Source organism: Corapipo altera, unplaced genomic scaffold (genome assembly GCF_003945725.1).
Source record: "Corapipo altera isolate COAL_440 unplaced genomic scaffold, ASM394572v1 61411, whole genome shotgun sequence".
Lineage (NCBI taxonomy): Eukaryota > Metazoa > Chordata > Aves > Passeriformes > Pipridae > Corapipo > Corapipo altera.
In genome coordinates, this window is record NW_020884875.1 from 14297107 (window position 1) to 14316787 (window position 19681).

General features: G+C 43.4%; 1 protein-coding gene across 2 annotated transcripts in view; it reads left to right on the forward strand.

Annotated features, from left to right (window-relative positions):
* The first annotated feature begins 11538 nt into the window (after positions 1-11538).
* DMRT1 (doublesex and mab-3 related transcription factor 1) overlaps positions 11539-19681 on the forward strand; it is a 63276-nt gene continuing 55133 nt past the window's right edge. Inside the window, exons 1-2 of one of the 2 annotated variants that reach the window (XM_027635202.1) lie at positions 11539-12069; positions 15060-15243. In XM_027635202.1, the coding sequence (XP_027491003.1) occupies positions 11785-12069; positions 15060-15243 (469 nt within the window). In that variant the 5' untranslated portion in view covers positions 11539-11784. Of the gene's footprint in view, positions 12070-14104; positions 14334-15059; positions 15244-19681 lie in introns of those variants that run through there. The other variant, XM_027635203.1, reaches the window with a different exon arrangement.

The window sequence follows — 19681 nt, forward strand, 5'->3', positions numbered from 1 at the left end:
TTATTACTTAGATAACACAAGGGGTAACATTTTTTTTAAAACAGTGTATGTGCTTTGGAATCTGTAAGTATTGATCTGAAGGTAAGTAGCAAAGAGGTATTTCTAGGAGATATACTGGTAATTTTTTTTTCAGCCTTTCACTTAATGGTTTTAGCCACTCTTGCAGAAGCAGCCCATGATGTGTTCTCCTCAAGAGCTTTGGCTAGCTGAAGAGCCAAAAGGGTAGATCATGCTCCCCCAGTAATACTGTCCTTCCTTAATGAGCCACATTAACTTAACTGAGATGAAGATATGCGGTTGCATTTGCATGCCATGGCAGAAGAGGGAGATTTAATAAAGATCCTTCGCTACTTCCTGGCTATGGTATCATGAAAAGCCACCTGCTGTGTCTGGCAGTCATCCTGCAGTGCTCCTGCATCACTCTTGGGCACTTTCTGGGGCTGGAAGAGCAGCTTTTCTCCAGTCCCAAAGGTGAGTGACACTTGGAATCAGACAGTTACAATCCACTGGTACTGAGGAAGTGTGAGAAGGCAGGAGCTGGCCCTGGAAATGGCTTGCCCCCCACCTCCGCCATGCACTTATTATTGCAAATTTATCATGAGAATTTTCCAGTCCAACCAGTTATATCTGCTCAGACGCTCCTTATTATGCTGGCTTAATCTGCATCACTAGCCTAGCAGGAGGAGCAGGAAGCGTGTTAATGCCTTCTGCAATGGCAGCTGATTTGGGAGAAGTGTGAGCAGAACAGCTGTACAAAGAGAGAGACTAGAAACATGAATGTGATTTGGTTTAGGAAAACCAGACTGAAACAACTGAGGAAAAATATTATACATCTGTGGGCATGAAAGAAAGTTAGGAATCTGTGGTGTTGAAAGATAACTTGCCAGAGAGTGAATTAAACAAGAATTGGCAGTGTGATGAGAGCAAGAAGTGTTCTATGTATTTTTTATCCATTTCAAATGGAGCAGACACACCTGACACTGGAAGATACAATGCAACTTGACATCTTTACAGTCACTGCTCCAAAGGATGCCACCATCAACAGTACAAACAAGAGCTGCTAACAAGTTGGAAGCCGAAAATAAGGAAGAAGTTTAAAAGAAGTTTGGTTTGGTAAGAGACAAATCCTGTAAATAAGGAATTTAGAACATCTCACATTATGTGAGTGCTGAAATCATAATTTGTAAAGGGACAGTTAAGCAAAGAGATACAGAAAGTTCTACAGATTAGTTCTGCAAAAACAGGTTTTAGTTCTTGGGAAGCTTAGGTGAGGTTTTAAATGAATATGAGTTCATTGCCATCTCTGGCTGTTGTGTCACAAGGTAACATTCTGGCCTTCACACAACAACTCATTTGGTCAGAATACAGTCAAGAATTGGAGATAAATAAGACATATGTAGTCATATTAAATGTGAGTTTCTGAAGACAAGCTACAGATATGACTGTAAATGCCTCCTTTAAGCTGTGTGAACAAAATCATCCAGTGCCTTTCTGCAGTGCCCATGTATCTGATGGAGAGCCCAGCTGCACTCCAGCAGGATGCTGGCTGTTCTTCCTCTACCCTAGCCTCCCCCATGACTTCTCTGTGGAGTGGGGAGACCTCTGCAGACAGGACAAACCCAACATTGCTGCAAGCATGTCAGTCAGACTCTCTGACAGAACAATTAGTTACGGGGGTTTGTTGGGGTTTGGGTTTTTGGTTGGTGTTTTTGGGGGTTGGGTGGTTTTTTTGATTGGTTGGTTGGGGTTTTTGTTTGTTTGTTTTAGTATTCTGGTATTGTTTCATTCATTCTTCCTCTTTTAATAACCCCCTTTCAACTGCTGACATGTCAGGGTCTGCATGTATGAGTCTGCATGTATGTCATATGCAGATCTTGATCTACACTATTTTCTTTAACTAAACACTGAACTGCTTTCCACCCAAATTTTGTGTTTAACAAGGAGACTCAGCAGTGTCCTCCCAAGATCTGGGGTCAGGAGATGGAAAAATGCTGTGCCCTGTACCCCAGCATTGCCTTTGGAAGAAGTGACAAGCATTGTAAAACACCTGCTAACAGAAATGTAAGCTCCATAGGCAGAGAAAGGAACCTTGCCATGTAACCCTGTGCCAAACCACAAAACCTCTACAGCTCTTCTACCAAGTCAGCATGGAAGAAGTTCAGGAGCCCGAAATTACCTTCTGGGGAATCTCTAAGGGTCATATTCTTTTACTTGTAAGGAACTAGTCTACCCAAGACCAAAAGGTATTAGGATGGCTACCCAGGCTCTGAGATCTACCTCTGCTCCAGAAATTAAAATTTCTCTTCAAATTACAGGATGTTTTTCTTGAGGATGCTAACAAAACCACCTGCCATGCAATCTGACGCAGGAGACATGTTTCTGGTGTCCAGGTGCCCTTTTCCAGCTAAAGCATGATAAACACACAAACAGGTCACCCCCCACCCCAGCCCCTGAGTTACAACCTACCTCAGAAAGTCATGATAGCCCAGGTTCTTGTTAATAAATCTCTTGGGGCAGATTAGAGTAAAATGACACTGAATGATCGTGTTTGTAAATATATATGTACATATATGTAAGTCTTATTTTGGAACAATTTGGCTGCGATGGAAAGCAGGTATGTAGCTGTTTTGGTTATTACTATCTATAATAATATAGCAACAGGAAAGCATAAAAATATCACATAAGAAAATGTATGAAAGAAAGAGGAAGAAAGAAAAGAAAAAGGAAAAGAGTAAAAACATATTGCCACCCATATATCTCAGTAAGAAGAGTTCATTGTTGCAATATAGTTGTCTGTTGGTCGAAGTCATAGTCTTGATCCATCGGGGCTGGGGGAAGAAGCCTGTCAAACACAAAGTGCGATGGGTTAATATACCCTTACATTCAGGTCGGAATGGTACCTTCCGTGTGTGCAGGGGGAGCTTTCAGTCCTCTGGTGGAAGGCCTCAGAAACGAGTTTGGGGATGCTTCTCATGTCTTTGATAGTGTATGACACCTTCTAAAGACACAGCTGCCTCTCACGTCAGAGCAGTTTAGCCAGTAAATGCTCCATCAGACTTCCCTCAGGGGAATGAGGAGTGAGTTCTACAACTGAGCAAAGGGCAACTACCATCATAAAGTGAACCGTCTGGTCTCGGAGGGTCTGCTTCTTTATGGCATAATGAGGTTGTTCTTCCTCTGCTTTGATTGCATCAAAACACAACTAAGTGTGTGAAAGTCACTCCTGTCTGCTCCAGGAGGAGGGTTGTATCAACATGTATTTTGAGGCCATTCCTGAATTCCAGTGCTGAAACTAACATTTCCTCCCTATACCACCATTACTTTCACCCATCCACTTCTAAAGTATGATTCACATGACTTGGTCTGGGACATCAGTTATTTTGACCATCTTTTGTGAGTAGTTAAGTGGTGCCCCCTTAGAAATTAAAACTGATAATAACAATAATTTTAGATACTTTTTTGAATAGAAATAAAAGTGCAAGTTATTCTTTGTAGCAACATTGCCATGCTCGATAACAGCTCCTATTTTAACAAAAATACCATGATGTAACCAGGTGAATACTCTCTTTTCTAAAAAAAAAAAAAAAGAAAAATATGTATATGAAATTATCTCAGTTGGTTCAGCTTGGTGTTAAGGACAGCAAGGTCTTAACCTTGTATGGTTAAGGACAGCAAGGTCTTAACCTTGTATGGTTAAGGCCATGGTTCTTAACCATGAATGGCCTGTATGGGCCATTCATATAAGAAATGGACTTTTATGATCCTTGCAGGTCCCTTCCAACTAAGCATATTCTGTGAAACAAAATATGTGTGTGTGTAATTTTCACTTTATTCTTAAAAGTTTGTTTTGAAAAAAATGATAAGAGGGATCTCACTGAAACACATAAGAATAAATAGCTACTTGAAGTTGGTTACGGCATGTGTTCTTCACCCAGTGGACCAGAACATCACAGAATCACAGAATATGCTGAGTTGGAAGGGACCCACAAGGATCACTGAGTCCAACCCTTAGCCCTGCACAGAACTAGCCCCAAGAGTCACACATGTGCCTGAGAGCATCAGCCAAATGCCCCTTGAACTCTGTCAGGCTTGGTGCTGTGACCACTTCCCTGGGGAGCCTGTTCCCAGGTACCCAACTACCCTCTGGGTGAAGAACCTTCTTCTTCTATCCAACCTAAACCTCCCCTGACACAACTTCAGGCCATTCCCTTGGTTCCTGTCACTGATCACAACTGGTGCCTGCCCCTCTTCTTCCCCTCACAAGGAAGTTGTAGACTTCAACGAGGTCTCCCCTCAGTCTCCTCCCGGCTGAACACACCAAGTTACCTCAGCCACTCTTCATACGATTTCCCCTCAAGGCCCTTCACCATCTCCGTTACCTTCCTTTGGACACTCTCTAATAGCTCAATATCTTTCTTGTACAGAGGTGCCCAGAACTTCACACAATATTCAAGGTGAGGCCACACCAGCACAGAGCAGAGCGGGACAATGAGCTACAGGCAGGTATTTAAGGTGTGTATCATTCAGATCATAGAACACAGTGTATCCTACAGAGAGGAACTATGGGCTATTGTGTTTATAGATAGTCAGGCAATTTTAGAGGTGTACCCTACTTACCTTAGGTACCTCATGAACAAATGTTCTTAGACATCATTATTGTGAAGTCACAGAAGCTGCCTTCCAGTGAAAAGGCAGTCTCTGTGCCTTGGTTTCTTAAAAACAGGTGAGAGAAAACAATGACTTAAACGACCACGTAAAGAAGCTACTCTTTGTTCTCAACCTTATCATGTGTTATCTGTTACAATTTCAAACTCTTGAGAATATTTTAAAAATACTTTACTCAGACGAGGTGAATATTTGCATACACTTAGCTGGGATGGCTGAGCTGGGCTCAGAACACCTTTGTTCTGGCTTCTGCAAAAGGCACAATTTGCATTGGAATGACAGAAAATTATGGTGTCTGACTAATTAGTTTCCATACAATGTTCCCATCACCTCTCAAAGCATTTCAGTGTCTAGACAAAGCTAGACTAATTAAAATTAATAGCCTGACAGTTGAAATAATTCATAACAGTGTGTCATCTTCCTTAGCAGCTTCTCACCAATAGAATTAGAGGAACCTGGTTACTCCTAATTAGAAAATGTGCACATATGATGTACAGAGATCCCAATACTGATGAACGACATGCAAGGAATAGAAGAAAACTGTTGCCTAAGAAAGCCAACTAAGTGTTCTAATTATCTGTATCTTGACAGCACTAAGCAAAGCCTTACCTGAGAGGCGTACGTTTCCTGGGACCCAAATTTCCCAGGTCCTTTCTCTGAACTAGATTTCTGGCATGGATGTGGGATGAACCTCTGAAGATGGGAAGACCTAATACACTGTCTGTAGCGTTTGGGGACCACCTCTGAACTGTCCGATTGCTCTGGGGGCTCTGGGGCATGGAGGGCAGACAGGAGAGGCTTCAGTGGAAGAGTCAGGCTCCCAGGGAAGAAAAAAGTCTCTTTCTCAGCCTAGGAAATGTGAAAGGTCAGCAGCTCACATCAAGTCATTTCACAGCATGGCTGATTAAGTAACAGTCATTTGAGTTTCATTAAAATATTTGGAAGGGCTCAGCTGTGTTTGGAGGCAATTCTGACACCCCTGCCTCACTCAGTGGATTCGAAAGACTTCTCACAGGAAGTGGGAAGAAATGGGGGAAGAGCAGCACAACACTCTGCTCTCAGACATGGGTGCTACCCTGACTGATTTTATGGGAAATTCGCACAGAATGCTCTCCTGACTGCAAAATATTACGTGAAGAATATGTTTATTTAGGCTTAAAGAAAAAAGAAGAAAATTAATTCAGGAGATATTATAACAATACTTTTGTTTCTATTAAACATCTGAAATAGCAGAAACAAATAATACTGCATGAATAAATAAATTGGATGGACAACAAATTGACACAGCAAAACCTGCCCCTTCTGCTACCTCAGCTGTAACTGTCCCTCAGAATCATGGAGCTCCAGCAGTTTTAAGTTTCTTAAGATCAAGAATGCAAAATAATAAAAACTTGCATCACTTAAAGAAGGCATAGGTAATAAAGCAAGTGCTTTATAATTTGAAATGATCTATTTCTTCCTTTAAATACCAATTGGCTTGCTCAATTATGTGGAAATTTAACTGTATCCATTAAAACATTAAAGACCATAAATAAAAAAGTAGCAATTAATTGTGTTGCCTATTTTTAAGAGGTTGGAGTTTAGTTTTTCACATTCTAGTAGTCTATCAAACTCAGCTCCATTACAGATGTCTTAGAGCTGAATTGATGATGATACTCAAAACTAAGGGCATTCTCTTCAGTAGTCCTACCCTGATGAAGGAGCTCAAATGTATAGATGGCTTATGTGACTCTATCATTCTTACTGTGTGAATTACAAATGTTAGAAATGTCAGCTTAATGAGTCATGCAAGAGTCTTCAATGTTCTAAGTCACTGGATCCAATTAATTTTTAAGTGTGCCTAAAATGAACAATGAATACTGAGAAGAAGCAATTCAGTGGTTTTCTCCACGCTCACTTTGTAACTTCTGTTTTAAAAGCTGGGCCTAATAATGCTTTCAAATAGCTATCCAAGTCAATTATTAACAATGACTGAAATTTTTAAGGAGCTAACAGCATGGTTTTCTCATCCTTTAAGTCTGCAATGAAATGATTCCAATTTGCATGAACAAATTAGGAAATGGAGAATGTAAGCACTAGTGAAAAAAAGGTAATTTTTTCTCTTCTTTATGCCTATTATTAGTAAAACTACTCAGGGTGGAAACATGATAAACATACCCATTTTTAAAATATCTCCATTCTATTTGCTTCATTGAACTTGAAAACTGCTTTGATTTTTACTGTATTTGGCATAATCTAACAGAGTGAATTTTGTTTTCAGTTTGTTTTTATTGAGCAGTGTGGGCCAATGTAATTGACAGGGCTCACAGTTATGAAGGGGAAGAGCCGTTTGTTGTTACAGGCAGGCTTTTCTTGAGTTTTATGTAAACAGGTTTTACCACAGCCCTGGATTTTGGACCATTAAACTCTAGATTCTGATTAGCAGGTGTCTTGCAAACAAACATGCATTTGCTCAGGCAACAATCTCCAGTGACTTTTCTCAGCTATAGCTCATCTGAAGGTACTGATGTGAATGCTTTTTTTCCACATATTGGAAGAACACCAACAAGCAGAGTATGAGTGAACCCATCACTTAAGTGACCATTAAGGCATATCATCTGCTGTGGCAGGCCTGTTCTCCAGCTTGGGATACAGATGATGCTGTTCCCTGTCCCCTGCCAACACCCCTTCTTGTACCCTTTGAAGAAGGGTCCCCTGCAGGGTTGTCACCCAAAGGGTATGGATTTGTGCAAGAGAAAAGAACAAGAACTGAGGGTGCTGAAGAAAGTACTCAATTTGTCCCACCTTGCTAACAACCAGTAGTCTTTGTAAGTGGAGCTAAGCACAGCAGCTTTTCAGGCTGATGCAGAAAGACATCCCTGTGCTCACTGGAGAAAAGCTGTGGACCACCATCCCAAGGACTCTCCTAACTCTCACCGAGTTAGCAAATAGCAAGTGGTGGCAGCACTATAAACTGCTTTAGTTGTTCACTCAAGTGAGAGTGGAAGCCTGAACTTCAAAGAAGAGGAAAAAAAAGGAAAAAGGAGTTTGAGGAGAAGTGAATCAAGCAGTTCAGATATGCCTGTCCTAATAAGAAACCTTTACCTTTTGTTGTGGTGTAGGCAGTCCTGGATGTATAACTTGAAAACAGAAAACTGTAAAAACATAAATATGGGGGGGGGGGGGAGAAGCTATATGCTGCCAGAAAGTGTAAAAACATTTCTCAATTTGGAATAAAACCTTTGCCTGTGGGATTGTGTTTTAAGAGCCAAGTGATAAAATTTCAGCTTCCCTGTAAGTTAAATGAGGTTTAAAATAAGGAATGAATTAAAGAAAAAAAATTGTATAATAGAAAGTGGGAAAAAATATACAGCTTATTTATGCCACCTACTGGATTTTTCTTGAAGTATCTTTTCAATCCATTTAGTTGTCATGATGATGTCTGTCACTCCAGCAAATACATTTGCATGGAAGACTACTCGCACAAGTAGACCCACTGATATCAAGCCGATGACTCACATGAGTAAATTACATGCGTGAAATGACACAAATGGAGGAATGCAGATGGCAGTTACACCCGTTTATTCTGCTAAACTGATGGCTATAGGGCAGCCAAGACACCCAAAGCTGCAGGGAAGCACTGAAGTCCAACATTGAGGAGTTTCCCAGCTCCTATCAGTGTCTCAGGGGAACGTGCTGGCATGGTTTCCCTCCTTTGCTTGACTCCCTCTGGCTGTCTTTGATATTTTGTTCTAAATGTCCAAAGTGTTTATGAACATGCCGATGTTTTCAAACAATGTGGACCGGCAGCATGCATGCTTTATCTTCTATCCCTCACCGCTCCTGCAGCTGAGGCTCTGCTGGGAATTCACCAACAAGCCCTGGGGATACAGTCTGTAAAATGACCTGGGAGAGTCAAAAATATCTACTGCAAAGAGACAGGGCAAAACCTCTCTGGTTTGACCCACTGACAGGAAATAACCAAAACAAACAAACAAAAACAAAACAAAAAACAACAGAATCAGATCTAGCAGACCTCTACAATGGACTTAGTAAACGCACTCAACGCTTACTTCGGTGAAAGGTCCTCACTTTCCAGTCAACAGTGTTAGAATTAAACCCTTTTTAATTTGTGACCCCTCTATTGGGTTGCTCAGTCATGCCAAATAGAACATTTTTGCAAGGTTCAAGGGATCAGCCAAAGGCATGCATCAGCAAAGGACAGATGCATCAGACTAACAGATGACATTTTGTACTTTAAAGGCTTGTACAAAAAAAGTTAAACCTAAAAGAAAGGTTTCAGATACCTATTTAAAAAAAAAAAAAAGGCAAAACTGTCTTTTGGTTATTTTTTTTTCTTCAGAAACATTGATTACAGTTATTTCCAAAGGTGCCAGCAAACTGCAGTAATGTTTAGTCACTGCCATCATCACTGGACAGGCTCAAACCAGAGATGCTCAGACGTACATTAAATGATGACAATGACTACAATTTCCTGAAGACTTGCAGTGAGGTTGCTGTGATTTGTGTTAGGACCAATGGCAGTTTATGACTATCTCCTATTACTTCATGACTCCACAGATGACAAATCCAGTATCACCAAGCACCCATTAAAAAAATTGAGAAAAACACTGCACTCTAACCCCATATTCAAAGTGTGACTTGAGCTAGCAAAACAAAAGCAATTCATTATTAAATGATCAATCGTGTACTTGCATTCGTCATGCAAGTAGGCATCTTGCATCTAGGTATTTTGGTGGTATTCATCCAGAACACAAAATACCAGATCATTATTTTTTTTCCCCTCACCAGTAGGTTCTGTAACATTATGGATAATAAAGATCTGTGCAGCTAGCCTGAAAATCAGGAGTAGAAAATACTAGTTATGTGAAACAGTAATGAATGAATGCTCTTCTTGGAACTGTTGCATTTTTTGCATCTTGTAATTCATCTCTGAGGTTAGCTGTCACACTTGTTTCTAGTGAAAAGGCATATATAAGCAGCTGATGACTGCTATTATTTCTACTTTGCGTTTGCTTGCTTTATATACTGTTCTTCTTTTATTTCTCCTCTTTTTTCACCCTTTCCAGTTTTTCTCTTTCTCCTCCTGTCGTTTCTGATGTGCTTTTTCTTCTCCTACCTCTTCATACCTCATCTTATTGGGTTTTATTTTATTTTGCCTTTCTTGTTCTTTTGATTTAGCCTCCTTTCATCTACTTTTTAATTTGCATTTTCAGTTGACTCCAAGACAATTTGCATGTGAGTACCTGAAAACATTCCTGTGCATGTGTTCCACCATGCACTGACCCTCACAAACTGGAGATTCACTTGCAGGACTCACTTGCTCCTAGACAACAACTTCAGAGACTGATCAATGCCTCTATGAGTTGAGAAGATCTCAACTGGTTTCATCCAGGGAGGAATTTCATGTTTTGATATAAGACGCTAAGTATGCCTGTTTGCATTGTTCACCTCCTTAAATATTAGTAATATGCACCATTAGGTGTAAAGACAAATCCTAATTTTGTTCCACTAAACGTTGTATTTGTCTTCTCCTCTCTTGCAGGAGAATGTGCAGTTATTGACATCAGAAATGTCAATCCCAGCAAGGAAAAAGTTTCAGTTTCTGTGAGTTGAATGATGGCAATACACCCGCACCATGCCCATAGAACTTCTGCTGGGGTGTTGCTTGAGAACTATGTGGCTGCTTGAGACCAGGGCTTAACAGTGAGGTTTAATGTCGTCTCTCTAGAAGATGGAAAGTGCCATAAATGTCTCCAATGTTGTACTATGAAGAAAAAAGTTCTTTAAATGTGATGTATTAAAGGTTAATGCAAAGGATCAAGCAGCAAAGATCTGGGGCTTTCTTCAGGCTGGGATAGGCACTCACTGTTTCCAGCACGGAGGTTCAGTCTAAGCAGAATTAGCTGGGAGTTAGCTGATCTCAAAGAGGGAGACGCTTCCCTTGGCTTCTTCCAGCAGAAATAAATTTCTACCTACTGTAACTTATTACCATCTGATATGCTGAGTCATGAAGCTGAGGTTATAGAAATCTTTATGCAATCTTTATAAATCAGCCTCACATAATCTCAGGCGCTTTCTGCTTCATCTCTGTTGAGTCACTCATTTGACAGTTGTCATTCATCTTAGATTGAGATGTAATTTAATAGTTTCATTTCAGCATGAAGATAGCGTCATCTAAAGTTGAGCTCAGAAAGATTTAAAGGTGTAACAGAGGAAATATTAATACTGTAAATAATATCTGTAGAGCTGTATGCATCTATAAATCAGATACTGCCAAGTTGGAAGGGCGGTCTACGTAAAGAAGAAAAAAGCATCTTTGTTTGTCTTCCCCTGCAGAGTACAGCCACTCTGCCATCGACACCCACTCCAGAGGCGATGGCTACCAAGTTGTCACCACGCTCTCACTGCCTGTACTTGTTGGGATCACCTGCCCACACAGCTATCGATCCAAGAGTGTTTATACCCATTGAGGGATACGAGTGGGAGTGAACTTGTGAACAGGAGATGTAGTCCAGCAAGAAACCAGCAGCCTCACGACAGAGAGCAACTGAGCTGCGGCAACACGGATGTTTTATTTGGGGGTCACAGCTCTCCTCGGGCCAGGCCATGTTGGTCGCCTGCCCAAACCTGACTTGCCCCGGCAGCGCGGGCGCGGAGAGGCCGCAGGGAGGCCGCGGGGCCGCCTCCGACCGAGGGCCAGGCCACGGTGTCGTGCGGGACCTCTGGGCCCCGCGGCTGAGCCGACCCCCCGGGTATCTCCGGCACCACGCCCGCGCTCGGGGCCGCCCCGGTCCCGCACCCACCGCCCCGCTGTGCATCCGACGGCCACCCGCCTGGGCAGGGACCCGCCTTTCCTGCCGCGGGCCGGCCTGGTGGGGGAGGGAGGAGTGGGAAGGGAGGGGTGGCGCTCCCCCCGCCCCAGGGAACTACCCGGCGCCAGCTCCCCGGGATAGCGAGGACTTTGCGGCCGCACGGACCCCCCGGAGCAGGGGTGGGGGGAGGCAAGGCAGGAGGGGAAACAGCAGCCGCCTCTGCCCGCCAAAACGCGTGGGGTGACGGGACGGCGGCGGGCAGAGCCGCGCCGACCCCTGGCCCAGGTGCCGCCAGCCCGCCGCGATGCCCAGTGACACCCCGGCCTTCAGCAAGCCCCCGGACGTCGCGGGGCCGGGGGACAAGGCGGGCGGCTTCGGGAAGGCGGCAGCGCCCATGGCGGCCGTCCCAGCGGACAGGGGTGCCGGCGCGGCGGGGAAGAAGCGGCCGCGTATGCCCAAGTGTGCCCGCTGCCGCAACCACGGCTACTCCTCGCCGCTGAAGGGGCATAAGCGGTTCTGCATGTGGCGGGACTGCCAGTGCAACAAGTGCAGCCTGATCGCCGAGCGGCAGCGGGTGATGGCAGCGCAGGTGAGCTCTTCCCGGAGCGGCGAGGGGTGTCTGCCGGCGGCGGGCAGTGCCCTGCCCCCAGCGGGGTTGGTGGCCGTCGGGGCCAGGCGGCCGCGCCGAGGTGCGGTGTGCGACCGCGGGTGGCCTCGCCCCGGGCTCGAGTCAGTAGTTGCATCGGCTCCTTCCTACGTTAATGAGACTTTCAGCTGTATTTCTCTTAGGTTATATAATTTTTTTTACATAACAATTGGGAGATGCCCCAGAGGCGCGCAGGATGGTGGTCGGGGCGAGCCGGCGCAGCGGGGCGAGGGGCGGCGGTGAGCGCACGGCCGAGCGCCGCTCCCCCCGCCGGCTACAGCCCAGCCCTGTGGACAGCTCCCGGCTGCGCGGGACGGCCGTGGTTGCGTTTGGTGATGCTGGGGGGCATTACTTGAGCTTATTTCTGACTTATTTTTTGGCGGCGGTGTTCCAGCTTTTGCATATAGCAGCTCTGCAAATCGCTACGGCAGTGGGTTATTTTAAATCTAAACGAGGGCTCAGTAGCCGTTAAGAAAACAGCATCTAGTTTAGAGGAGGAATAACTTTGTTTCGTTGGTAGTCCAGCTGAAATCACAGCTCTCAGGCAGGGCAAGTGTAGGGCTATATTAAATGTTGTGATCCTTATCTTGAAAAACAACATTAAGAGGAGCAGTCGGCATGTAGTGGCTACTGGCATATGATCTCTGGCCGGGAGGCTTGCGCTCTTTAGTTAGCGTAAACGGTCCCTTGCAGACAAATGAGAAGGCAGCTGCTGGTGCAAGTAAAGGCAGTGGTATCAGACCCCCGCATTCTGCAACACTGATATGCGCTCAGAGCTTCGTGATCCCACATAAAGTGAATGTCGGCCAGACAGCTTTTAAAAATCTTAGCAGCTCTGGATTAAATCTTTCCCCATTTTTTTTGTTCAGTTATTCAGTACAAGTTTATGAAATGTCTTCAGATCTCACTGGGATTGAGTTTTTGTTCATTTAAACAGTTCCTCTTTGTCGGTGGCATGGCAGTCCAGAAATAATTGTTATGCCCAAGTTACATGCATTTTCTCTGCCTGACGTGAACTGTGAAATAATAAACATGAATTCCTTTGCCATCTGCCTCCGGAAAGGGAGCACAAAGTGCAGTGTTGTCAGAGCAAGTGTCCCCTTCTGCACAGACTCTTCTCTAGCTGCTCAGCTGCTTCTTCTAGGGAGTGGATGCCTCCTGCTAGCAGGCTTTGGTGATGGCCCTCCTGTGGGTTTTGTCTTCCCTGCCTAGTATTTGAAAGTGGCTTTGAAAGCCTCCCTAACTAAACCTTATCTGTGTAGGAGTTGCACACTGAGAGTTTGTCTTTCCCCCTTTCAGTATATTTCTGCAGTAAGCCACTTGACGCTGGTGGAATTTCACAGGTCAAGGTTACTGGCTTGTGAAGTCAGAGTTATAGTGGTGTTCGCAAGTCTACACCTCCTGCTTGGGATTTCTTTTATTAAAAGAGCTAATACTAATTAACAATATTACACATTTGTATTAGTAAAAATGTTGCTGTTGAACATGAAAATGTAGGGGAGTCCTGCCCAAGATATCCAGGAGAATTTCAAGCAAGAAAAGCCCACCATGCCAGTCTGTAATCAGAATTTCCAAGGTTCAAATAAAGATGCAAATCAGTCACCTGACAAGGAGCAGGATAGGTAGCTGTAGCAGTGTCATATATACCTCCTGGACACATATCACAACTTTCCATGAGTGGACAGATGTGCAGAATTGATCTACCAGTTCACATGAGGCAGAAGGGACCCTCTGTAAGCAACAGATCTGGTTTTTTTGTACCCAGACTGCATAGTACCTATGGGCTTGGCCAGTGCCAGCTAGGCTTTGAAATATTGTCAGTGTTGGGAAAAAAATGGGAAGCTCCAGCTTTTCCAGGCCTGGCCAGCTACATGCTATGTGTGTGATGCTGTCTGAGATGCTCTTTACATCCTACATTTGCCATGCTTTTTCCATAATGGTTCTTTGTGTACAGTGCACTATATACTGAAATTTCCTTGAGGGGCAACATTTCCAGCAAAGAGCCAGCAAGGAAACCTAGCAGGCTTGAACAGAGTAGCAGATTACAAGTGTAAGGCTTCATGAAGAGCTGCTTTATACTGATGAAGAGGCACAGTAGAGCCCTGCAAGCAGATTTATTTCCTGTCCCCAGCAGCTGTGTATCAGCAGAGAGGAGGGTAGTAACTACACTTTTTCCAGACTGCCTTTCCCTGGAGCAGCTGTGTTGGGTGAGTGCAGTCAGCTGTAATACGTTGTCTTCTGGCTTCGGTGGAGAAAGATGTATATGTCCCCAGCATTTCATAGGCTTGTTCATATATGCTTGGACACAAAAAGGCATTGGTTTTCGGTAGCTTTGTAACCTCCTTTATATTCTCCTCTACCCACTGGCTGTATTGTTGAAAAGGTTCTAGAGAGTAAACCATTTGTGGAGTAGCTGAGGAAGCTGGGGTTGTTTAGCCTGGAGAAAAGGAGGGAGGCTCAGGGGAGCCTTATCACTCTCTAACAGCTACCTGAAAGGAGGTTATAGCAAGATGGGGGTTGGCCTCTTTTCCCAGGCAGCTAGCAACAGGACAAGACAAAATGGCTTCAGGCTGCACCAGGGGAAGTTCAAGTTGGACATCAGGAAGAACTTTGTCACAGAAAGGGTTGTCAAGCATTAGGACGTGTGCCCAGGGAAGTGCTGGAGTCACCATCCCTGGAGGTGTTCCAGAAATGACTGGACATGGCTGTTAGTGGTATGGTTTAGTTAACATGGTTGTGTTTGGTCAAAGGTTAGACTTCTTAAATAATCTTAGAGGTCTTTTTCAGTCTTAATGATTGTATGATTCTATGATCAACACCATTCAGAGTGCCCAGAGGGAAAAACTAGCCTGGAATCTGAGTCTTTCATTGTTGCCAATATAAATTGTGCTGAAGCCACAGAGCATGTGCTTAGGTCTGTCTTTTGTTTCCAGGTTGCACTGAGAAGACAGCAAGCTCAGGAAGAGGAACTGGGAATCAGCCACCCAGTGCCCCTGCCTAGTGTCCCCGAGACATTTCTTAAGAAAAACGGTGGTGGCAGCTCTTGCCTCTCGTTGGAAAGCAGCAGCCCTATGCACTCAATGAGTACAGCCATGACAGCAGCTAGTACACCATCAGGTAAAGTGCTGGGAGGGTGATGCTCATGGCCCAGGTCAGTGGCTAATGCTGCTTATACCTGCTCTTGCACCTCTTGCCCTCTCTGTGACAATGGGGTTATGGAGTCCCCTCTCCAAGAGCAGCATTGCTCTCTTGGTACAGTTAGAAGAAGGGAAGAATCCAGGATGAGTCTTTCATAGTTTAATTGATTATTTTTATTTGAAAATCAAATGTCTTTGATAGAGATGGGTGTTGTAATTAAATTCAGTAAGGTGTATGCCTGTGAGTAGAGATTTATGAGCAGCTTTTCTCCTTTGTCCCAAAATACATACTCCTGCCACAGTCCTGGCAGCTGTGTTTTGGCTGGCTGTGTGTCTTCTTCAAAATTTGAGAGTTTCCAGAATTGTATAGAAGCCAAGTATGTAGAGAACATTATTGACTTCAGCAGCAGAGATCTGTCAGCCTTATGTGACTTGAAGGGGTGGTACATTGGTTCTGCGTGGCGTGGTGTGATGAACCACAATAGACTGATAGGGTCCTTACACTCTGCTACATCTTACTGCATTGCATTTAACCCTTGTAAAACAAAGACCCCAAAAAATAACAGTCAACAATACTTGTCTGTGTATTCAGTAAAAGCATGGCCAAGCACAGAAAGCACTGAAGTGAAGACTCTAGGTAGGCAAAATGTTTTTTTCCTATGTAAATTGCTTTTTCCCTTTTCTAACTGTGCCTGACAGATACAGCAATTGAATATGTATTAAACAAAAAAGCTGGTGTAAATGACTGCTTGTGTATAAACAGAAAAAAAAAAAGCAAACAAGTAAAGAAAGAAAGGAAAAGGAAATTTCATTTTTAGTAGTCTGTGCTGATGTCAATAATACAGGTGAAAAGATGATTCTAAAGTGGGCAATGCCTTGCATTAACTAATAAAAGGACAGTGCATATGTGTCTGTCAAATGACGTTATTTGTTTTGCAGGCCATTTAAAGTCTTGTCAGATGGATTTGTTGCACCCAGTGCAGACAGGCAGTTTCAGACCAATGTAGAGGAATTTCTTTGGGAAGCTTTTAGAACTGCTTAATAAAACAGTAAATAGCTTTTTATTAGCTTTTTTGTTTTCATTATGTTAGTGTCACCTTTGAATTGATGCAGTTACTCCTTTCATATTTGCATGCTTTGTCTATGGACATGGAAAAAGCGGGCTAAAGATTAAAGCAGTATATTCAGTAATGTGTAGAGATTGTGTGTAACTCAGGAGAACTAGAAAATCTTTGTCCATACAGAAAGGCGAAAAAATGAAATTGTCTTACTGTTGACAGAATTGGCATTAGCTTTGATCTTAATGTTTTTAAAATGTCAGTGACAGTATCTAATTTATTAATCCCACTATAATAATTAGTTATTAATTGAATTAAATTATGGTCTTTTAATGAAAAACATTGACCAGACAAGCTTAAGACAATTCACATGGCTGAATAAAGATTTTAAAACATAAAGATGCCTAATTTTAAAGTAATTGTAATTGTTTGAATGTTTCTGATCAGAGCAGTCATCTTTCTTACAGCAGATTTCTCTTTGTGAGCAATTTAAATACATTGTTTCTCAATCATTTTACTAAATAACTAGGATCTACTAAAGAACTGTTTGTGGATGACAACATCTAAAATACATACCTTCATCTCGAGAAAGAAGATGTGATTCCAGGCAAGAATCAAGGCAGGGTCAGTCTTGTTCATCAGAAGTGGAAGAATCTGTGAATGATTCATAGTTTGGTTTTAGGCACCTAAGTAGCAACAGACATTTGTGCTTAGCTCAAAGGTGACTATACTGTACAAATAACGTTATGTCCCAAATAATTTTAGTAGGTTCATCTGTTGAAAGCAGTATAAGTACTTGTGAGTTTTGATTTGATATCAGTGACTGTGGGCTGGCTTTCAAGCTCTAGAACATGCTCTGCATTTATCCAGTCTTGTAGAATACCTTTATCAGGTGTCCAAGTACAGGCTTTGGTGAGGAATACTGCTTAAATATCCTTAATGCTTTTCTTTTTAGCATACACCATCTTTTTTTAGATGAAAAATTGCCATGTGACATGAAGTTCTTGCTTCAGATTTTTGGTTGTTTCAGGACCAGGTACTTGATGGATTCTTGCATAGCTGTTTAATGATTCTACTGGTACCCCAAACTATAATTTTATTGTTACCCTAAACTACAAGCAAAACAAGAGACCCCATCAGAGCGAGTGTCATTGTTTCAGTTTGGTAGGCTGAGGTGTTGATTTTGCAAGAATTTACAGTAATTATTAAAGCAAGTAGGGAAAGTGAAACCCTTCATGGCAGGGGAAGTCAACAGCTCCCTGCAAGCCCCAGGGGAACTGGTGGCTCCTGGGAATGCAGGGTGCCCTGTATGACTCGCATTAGACTGGACAAGAGGTGATTTTGACAGTGGTAATTCTGTTCCTCCTCTAAGGTTTTGGCTTCACAAGAGCGGTTTTTTCTTTTGGACTTCCATCACACAGAGCGTTGTTTGCCAGCAGAGGAATAATGTGTGAAGCAGTCACACAAATCAGACATAGTGCCAGAGAGAGAGTTTTTCCTCGCTGTATCCATTTTATCGGCAGATCAGAAATAATATGACACCTGGAGACCAGAGACAGTTTTTCAGATCCCGTTGTGACATGTTGTTTTTGAAAAGGGGTAAAATGAATTATCATGGTCAAAGCAGAGGTGTTTGAGCATTAACCATGTCAAGCATGCTTACTGTGGATAGAGGGTAATCTCCCACTCAGAAGCAAACTGGGAATTTGAAGGGTAGTGGGAAGGGAGCAGACCATGGTCGCAGGGCATTAGCAGAGCATTTTGCAAACAGAATTTGTTGTTTCCGTGCATTTTCCCTTAAGAAATTGTAGGTTGCTGACAGAGAGGGCCATTTAATCGTACAGAGCAGTAAAAAGTCATTATCCCAGGGTATTTGGAGTAATTGTTCTTCCTTCTGTGGGATGTCATGCTGTTATGTTAACGGATCTGCAAAATTTAGGAAAGACTATGGTGAAGCATTTAAAACGTGCCTTTCAGACATGCTCAGTTTATAAAACTTCGTTCTACACCATTCTGTGTCAGTTTGGAGCCCTGCCATTTTAATATTTAGAAGTCACTAAGGGGCAGGGAGAGGAGGCAAGTGTGATCATTAAACACCTTAGAGTGAAAGCAGCTCACACTTTGGGAAGGAGATTGCATTTCACCTTTCCTTCGTTATATTTGGTCCTCATCACAGACTAAGGGTCATGTTTGGCAGTTGGCCAGTGGGGTGACTGCAACATATATCAACAGATGACTGGAAGGTGCTGGAAAGCACCCTTTCTTTCTGCTGCTCTCTACTGTTGTTGGCCCGATTTAGAAGCATCCAATATAGACAGGATTACTGTATGATGCAAAATGCCAGCTCTTGCTCCTATGCTGTGTTGTGGTCCATTTCCTGTTGTCTTTGTTGTTCAGGTACCTTCTTGGTATCACTGGCTGACAAATATAATTGTCAACAATTGTGAATAGTAAGCTTGTATTTGTTATTTCCCTTTGCTACATTTATTATGTGTGACAGAAACAATATAGTACTTTTTTTATACTTCTCTAAGTAGGTGCTGCCTTCACTTTGAAACTCTTTGACAAACAGATGTGTTTTTATCGCTCATAGTGGGGTCAGCAGTAGTACAATGTCTAATGAATGATGGTACTGAGATCCCTTTGAACTTGCAGTGCCCTAGCTGCTTGTGAAAACCCTATCTTGCCTTCTTTATTCTTCCTTTACTTTTTGGATCATTTTATTGTGTTTTCAAAAATTTGTGCCATGACCTTGCAGTTATGTGCTAATGTACTCCATTAGCAAATTTGCAGATGACACCCACCAAGTTGAGGGGGTGTGTTGATCTGCTGGAAGGCAGGAAGGCTCTGCAGAGTGACCTGGACAAGCTGGAGAGATGGTCTGATTCCAACAGGATGAGGTTCAACAAGGCCAGGTGCTGGGTCCTGCCCTTTGGCCACAACAACCCCATGCAGCGCTACAGGCTGGGGACAGAGTGTCTGGAGAGCAGCCAGGCAGAAAGGGACCTGGGAGTTTGGATTGACAAGAAGCTGGACATGAGCCAGCAGTGTGCCCAGGTGGCCAAGAAGGCCAATGGCATCCTGGCCTGGATCAGGAACAGTGTGGCCAGCAGGACCAGGGAAGTGATTCTTCCCTTGTACTCAGCGCTGGTGAGGCCACACCCCGAGTACTGTGTCCAGTTCTGGGCCCCTCAGTTCAGGAAGGATATTGAGGTGCTGGAGCAGGTCCAGAGGAGGGCAACAAGGCTGGTGAAGGGACTTGAGCACAAGTCCTATGAGGAGAGGCTGAGGGAGCTGGGGTTGTTTAGCCTGTAGAAGAGGAGGCTCAGAGGAGACCTCATCACTCTCTACAACTCCCTG